The following is a 7,094-nucleotide window of genomic DNA, read 5'->3' as shown; positions in this document are numbered from 1 at the left end:
GGGGGGGGGGGGGGGGGGGGGGGGGGGGGGGGGGGGGGGGGGGGGGAATCGGAAATAAGAAGTGACGATGTGTGCAAACACTAGGACACCAGGCCTAATGGGAAAATGCGGGGTGGAGGGGAAAGAGGGTGTGTGTACTTGTGTGTGGTGGTGGGCTCAGGCACTTCCCGCATAAATTCACTTGAGTGCGTTGGTTAACAGAGAGTGTGTGACACGACACGGGTTTAAAGGATCATTCTGGTTTGGGTGGATCCGGCCTTGCTGTCCCATCACTACTGAGCCGACTGTACTCACAATGCTGTGATAAGGTACAACTTAAGGATTTCATTTGATACGTTTTCAAGCACCCTAAACATTTTTTACTTAAATTACTGTTTTCATAACTGACAAACAATAGGCAAAGCTACACAAATAAGACCCCGAGTTGTAATAAAGCACAACTCCCCTGTAAAGGGATGACTGAAATGCATTTGTTTAATAATCTATAAGACTCCAAATTAAACCTAAACATATTTGATAGCAACAAAAAGAGATGAAGAAGACATTTAAACACTAACAAATAACCAGCCAACACTGCGTGTTATTTCACCGCCAGGATACAGGCTGGTTACAGGCACTGACGACATCTAGTGTGTGTGTGAGTGTGCGTGCGAGGGGAGAAAAAAAACATCCGAGAAAGGAATGAGAAGAGCAAACAGTGACTGTGGCAGCTGTGCAGGAGCTGTCATCATCCTGGCAGAGTGTGTCTTGCAGAACGTGCACAGCTCAGTGAAGCATGGAGGCTCGACAGTCTGTTGGACCATCCAGCATAATAAACTATCGCACCATTCTTATTTCATCCCCTTTACTGCTGCACACGCCGTGTGTTGCGTGTATTTGTGAGCATGCATGTGAGGATACTATTTATCTTGGATTCCATGGGTGTAAAAGCAGAAAGGGGCTTATGACACAGTGATGAAATACTCCGTCCCAGTGTTTCGACTAAACATTAGGGAGGAAAGGTCGCAACAATACCAGGCTCCTCTCGGGGGAGTCAGAGGAATTTTCTGTGGTGCCAAAATATTGCAAACCCTTTGGCTGGTGGTCTGGTACCATTTCATCCTGGAGCTGCTGTGGTCTTCAAGGTTCCTAATGTGTGACTGGAAGTGTGTTTGTGAGCATGTGTGTACTGCTTGTGCGTTCAGTGCTGACTTCTGTGTGCTAAAAATCCTGGCCCTGTTCCACGCAGACGGTTCTAGAACGAGTGGGCCGCAATGACATTTACAGTATGTCTCTCTGTGTTTTATGGATCTAATAATGTGGTGTTGGTGCGTGCGTGCGTCTGCGGGCTAACCTTCTCCGGTCCTAGAAGTGCCCAGATCCAAATCGTCTCTGGTAACATTCTGGGAGTCCAGGTATGTGGCCGGCACCCAGCCCTGCTCCTCTGCTGTGCTGACGAACCACCAACCTGGAGAGGCGGAGAGAGAGGAGAGATGAACTAGTAGTACTGATGATGACAGTAAGGCCTGAAGGAGCAGCGAACACCATTCCCACGTGATGTTTACACCAATTGATGGAAACCGCGCTTCCTTGTTGCTCCCTTAAACATAGCATGATGTACTGTGACATCTAACACGTTGGTCGAGTCTGTATCAGCAAGACCGAGAGGGATCAGACTCACGATGGCTGGACATTTCACCTACTTGGTGAATCTCCCATCACTACTAAAGCGGACGCTGAAAGAGAAGACAGATACTGGAGAGTGAGAGAGGAAAGGGTCGGAGCTTGAGGCCAAGCATAGATCAACACCTGCGTGAGGAGAGCAGTAGTTCTCCACCTGACTCCTGGTAGGACAACAGCTTAGTACTGAAACCGGCCTGAGGAGACTCCCATCAGCAGATCCTACCGTATCTTCAGTAAGATGAGACGTATACGCTGATAGGAGTGTGTGTTTTGAGGTGAATGCTCGAGTTCTAAGCTCTGATTATTTGGAGGCGGCGTGATCAAACTCCAGGAATGATTGTCCATTAAATCACAGCTGCAGCACTGTCCACAGTGAAGACTTAGTAGAAGTCTTTGATTGATGCCAGAGCGATGGAGGTTGCTGAGGTCCCAATGTGGGTAGTGAAACTCATGAGTGGCTTTCTCCAGTCGGCTAAATAATAAGAAACCAGTCCATTTTCTAAAGTTGAACTTGACTGAAGAATGACAGCAGATGAAAACTAGCCTCTCTGGCTAACTCTGGCTCACTTACAGTTTGACTGTTGATTGGTGTACATTGTCCCTGCAAAATAAACAAATACATAGATAACAGAAGTCTCTTTAGCCGTACTGCTGATCGCAGCTGGCATCAGAATCCAGGATTATTCGCTGTGCCTGCTGTCAAGCCGAGCTACACTGGCCAACAGGATGCCGACTTCATTGTGAAACTAATTCAAGAGTTTTGGTGAAAACTTCAGATTTGTTATTTTTTGCTTTGGAGAATTCAGTGACATGCAGCACTATTTTGGGAAACACAGCTGAAGAGTTCGGTGAAAAGATTGATCCCACTCTCATATCTGTGCAGTTATTATGCATCAGTTAGCTGTAAACGGCTAGCCTGGCTCTGTCCATGTACTGTAATATAATCCAGCCCCTCTACAGCTCACCTGTTGTTGTTGTTGTGGATATCTCTTTGTATCACTCCATAAATCAGAAAATCTATTTTCTCCATGTTCTGATATATGTATGTTCAAATATGCAAGTGAGGCATTATCTAATGGACACTTTTGATAAATCAGGAGGCAACAAAGCCCAAACTCTCCCAGTGCACCAGTGTCTCGCCTTGATTATGCTCTGCTGTACAATCAGAGGTTTTCTGAGGAAAGACATGTTGAACGGAGATGGTTCGTCTGGCAGAATATTCAGAGCAAAACAAAACACCCCAAAGACCAGAAACAGCAAAGCAGCCGGTCTATCTGACTCACACATGCCAGGCTTCAGACTCCAGCGTGTGCACACATGGCAAGGTCCTCACAGGGCCCAGTTCCCCCCATAAATCCAGCTCTGGAGAAAGTGGGCTCAGTAAAAGCAGATAAATGAGGAGCAGAAACAGTGCTGGACCCCCTCAGAGACACATATGCACTCTCCTCTCACAGAGCGTGGAACAGTCTGGAGACAGAGCGTCAGAAAAAAACAAAATGGAGGAGCAGATGTGGGTATAAGATACCTCTGAAAGAGAAAGGTGAGGGTCCAGGTTTGCCACGCTGCCAACTGGCTTTTACAGTGAGAGAGTGACTGCTTTTCTGACAGTTTTACAGAAAATCTGTCCCGTGGGAGGAGATCTGGGCCAAAGATTGGCAGCCAGATGGAGAAAAATGACTGAGTCAATTAAACCAAAGCCTAACTTGGCTCTAAACTCTGGAGTTCAGAGAGGGCGTGGCGGGCAAAGTACTGTCTGGCTAAATATGTTTATATATATATATGTATAATATATATTAGATCATTTTCATCCCCTTAGTGGCAATGCCTGATGGCCTGCATACACTTCTGGATGCAACGAGCACTTCCTCTGAAGCAGCCTGACCCCTTAAGGCAGAATTCAGACTGATGAGAGAACAACCTCCTCATTCTGTTCAGTAACACCACCGCAGGACTCTGGCAAAAGAACACAGGACTGATCAACTTCAATGTTGACCCCGCCTCAACGTTTGCTGCAACAGCATCCGATTCAAGTACATCAAAGTGCACATTCCTAGCAGATTACTTTGTAGTGAATCTACTGTTAAATGTCAGATTCTTCCTCATAGTATTAATCACTGCCACGAAGTGTTTAGGCGTCTGATGACCCTTCAAAGTCAAGGATCCACTATTCCGATCTGCCTTCCTTTCAGAGCCAGCGCAGCTCTTTGTGTTTTATTTAACACAATGTTGTTTTCGGAGGATAATCACGGGACAAGATTTTGGTATCAGAAGCATTCTGGTTTCAGTTTGCAGTCCGAATAGTTTCGCTCAATCATGTTTGAGCAGGCTTTGTTGAATGCAGGTAAACAGTGCGGAGAGCAAAAGAGTCCTGGGGAACCTGGGAAACCCACCGGCTATTGTCTGACGATGATCTTAATATGAGCTTGGCTCATCGGCTACTTGTGAAACAGTCCGGTCTGTCAACCATGAGTTCCGAGGTTGCCCAGAGGATGAATCTCAATGGTTTAGGTGACATTGGGACTTTTCAAACACCAACACGGGGATAAAGCGTCAGCTTGTGCACATTAATGCTTCCCAGAGAATCGACCGTTTTCGTTTTCCTCTGTCACAACCCCCAGGAAAAACTCTATCTCTTCATCTAACGGTCTCATGGAAGTTCGTGAAATAGTCACGAAACGCAATCTATTGGTTCCTGTCTAGGGACACGAATTGTCTGGTTTTTTTGTGTCGCTCAGCACGAAAATAATACCAATGGGAAGTTAATTAGGAGCGTTATTCGTGGTGGAGACACAAATTAAATGCATCCACTCGACTAAGCAACAGTCTGAGCAAGTGACGCACTTATCCAAAAAACACGTCTCAGGGCGGGTGTGATGGGAGGTCCCAAGCAGGACCGTCAACCAGGACGTCAATCCCTGAACATGAAACCAATAGATTTTATTTTGCGTCTATTTCACGAATTGCCGTGAGACGGTGTTGGACCGTCACATTGCTCTGTACTGTGCTGAGTACGTTCATAATATACTTACACACTGCCTGAGGACAACAGTCATAGTGTTGATTTCAGCCCTCGTTAGAAGAAAACATGTACATTGTTCATTCTTTCACACGGTGAAACTACAATATGTATATAGGTCTTTGCGATAAAGACACGGTCAAATGTTAACTTCCAACATATGGATGAAAAATGAACGTGTATAAAGCCAAAGTGTTCCCCAGAAGGGTTTGTAGCTGTGATCAAAGACCTACTTAAGTCGGAGAAAACAATGTACGTGTACAAGGTCTGAGGCCAGTCGGTGGGGTGGGTGTGTTCAGCAGCAGTGGCAGCTGTCAAGATGAAGAACAGGACAAATAAAGAGGTGTTCAGGTAATGAAGTGCACACTGTAGAGCCATCTGTACATACAGCACAACCTAAAGTGGAGCGGTTGATATCATCCTGACATGAGTGCTCGTTTTCCTGTTAGGTGTCAGGTCTTCTTCTCGTCCCGGTGCTCTGTGAGGACGAACCCCGGCTGACTTCTTTACTTAAAGAACCCTCTTCTTGTTGTTTTCTTCTAAATTGATTCACACGCTCCTGCTAGCATGTCTGACATAATAGACCCAACTGTTCTAGAGGATTTAAGAGGTGCTCAACAACTGATGACTAATATTCAGAAACGTTATGCAGCAACACCTGCTGTCTCCCACAGTCACACACACACACACACAAGCAGCACAAAATATGAATATGTAAGGCAGTAGAGGAGCTGTAATTGGCATTCCTTACAGCTTTGAGCTCTAATTGGATTTCTTGCTACACCATGTCTTTGCAAACATTATTTGTCTGCTTTCTGCCCGACGGAAGGGAAGTGGACGTCACAGTGAAGACAGCAGTAGCATTACTGACCGTCACAGGCCTGGCCCCCGGTCGGAGAGGTTTGGAGGAATGGGAGATGCATTGAGCGAAGCAGGATCCGAAAAGTAAGGTTGGAAAATAAAAAGTGATGAGAGAGAGAGTGGAATAGAGAGGGGGGAGACAGAGATTAAAAGGGTGGTATGGGGGAAGTATGAAGACAAGAGGGAGAGCCAGCAGATGTTTGGCTGGAGCTTCAAAGCCGTGGTATTCCTCACTAATTACACGTCCAAAAATAACTCTTTGCTTTGGGTTCCTCAGGATCTTCAGGAGGGTCACATCACATCGCTTTGACAATGATGTAAAATATGTGACATTCAGGAGGAACCCACGAGGTCACTGTCATTCTAGTGTCCTCCTCTCAGCTGCTAATTAGGAGCAGATCCCCCCCGGATTCACACGCAGGGCTGCTGCTCCCGGGCAGCGTGTTGAGCTGCCGTCTTATCTTTGTGCCGACTAAGCAGAAGGGGAGATTCAGAGAACATGGCTAAAAGAGCAGCACGACAGTATGTTGCTGTTAAACCATGCTGCCACATCAGCCACAGTATTCTCTTTAAAATGCACTCCACCAGCTGTGGTCCAGTTGAATTATTATTGCCAAAAGACTGTGACTGTGTTGAAAAATAAATACCTGGGGAGTACCCACACTAGTGTGGTTCTAGTGTACTTTTTAACACTAGACCATGGGGAACAGTTGAATCATACACGTCAAGGGACTTTTACTTTGGAAAATTGCAAAATTGAAACAGTAAATGTTTTGGACTTTTAGCTGATATTTAGTCAGAGATGTCCTGAAGTCAAATACATGAGTCATTGTGAGGAGTTATTTTTTTAAATTATTTTCCAGCATAAGAATAACAAGAATAATATAGATATTTTATTGAATTATAATTAACGATGCATTATTGTTTAAAAGTGGAACTAATGTTTGTACTTCATGGAAGCCTAATCCATATTAGTACATAAGTAATTACCGGTACTTGCTTAAATTGTATTTTGTATTAATAATCTAAATCTGCAAAGTAAATTCTAACAAACAAATTAGTAGTATTCTTTTTTTAATTCATAAAGGACACAAGTAACATGTTTTATGCTGGTGAATATAATCAAATTCATCTTAATTCCATGTATGTATTTTGTTTGTACCCACTGTTAACAGCGTATTTTGAAAACCGGACGTAGTCACACATGAATACTTCCGCTAAGTCCCTGTCAGCTCCGTTCTCTTTATACATCCATTTGAATGCACTTGATTGCCCAACAAAATGAATACATAGTGAATCACAGAAACATTCAAATTCTCCAGTACTCCCATGTTTCCTCCCGTGTTGAGATACATTAAGATCCCCTTTAAATGTTTCAACTTACAATGGGTAATATTTGTCTGGAAACTTCTTCTGCTCACATGACACCAAACTATGAGAAGTTTGAAGAAAATGAAACCACCTTCTGCTGAGAGAAATCCACTCTAACTGCCCTTCTCAAACACACAGGGTGTGTGTGTGTGTGTGTGTGTGTGTGTGTGTGTGTGTGTGTGTG

The 7,094-nt window shown here is 44.6% G+C and overlaps 1 protein-coding gene across 2 annotated transcripts in view; it reads right to left on the bottom strand.

The window, feature by feature from the left end:
• Nucleotides 1-7,094, bottom strand: part of sh3pxd2aa (SH3 and PX domains 2Aa) — an 89,376-nt gene that overhangs the window by 19,489 nt on the left and 62,793 nt on the right. For both annotated transcript variants that reach the window (XM_031867216.1, XM_031867215.1), the window contains one exon: nt 1,334-1,447. In XM_031867216.1, the coding sequence (XP_031723076.1) occupies nt 1,334-1,447 (114 nt within the window). The remainder of the gene's footprint in view (nt 1-1,333; nt 1,448-7,094) is intronic.

This window comes from Anarrhichthys ocellatus, unplaced genomic scaffold, assembly GCF_004355925.1.
Source record: "Anarrhichthys ocellatus isolate YVR2014 unplaced genomic scaffold, GSC_Weel_1.0 scaffold38, whole genome shotgun sequence".
Classification (NCBI taxonomy): Eukaryota; Metazoa; Chordata; class Actinopteri; order Perciformes; family Anarhichadidae; genus Anarrhichthys; species Anarrhichthys ocellatus.
The sequence above is the reverse complement of the archived record's forward strand: the minus strand, read 5'-3'. Positions and strand labels throughout refer to the sequence as shown.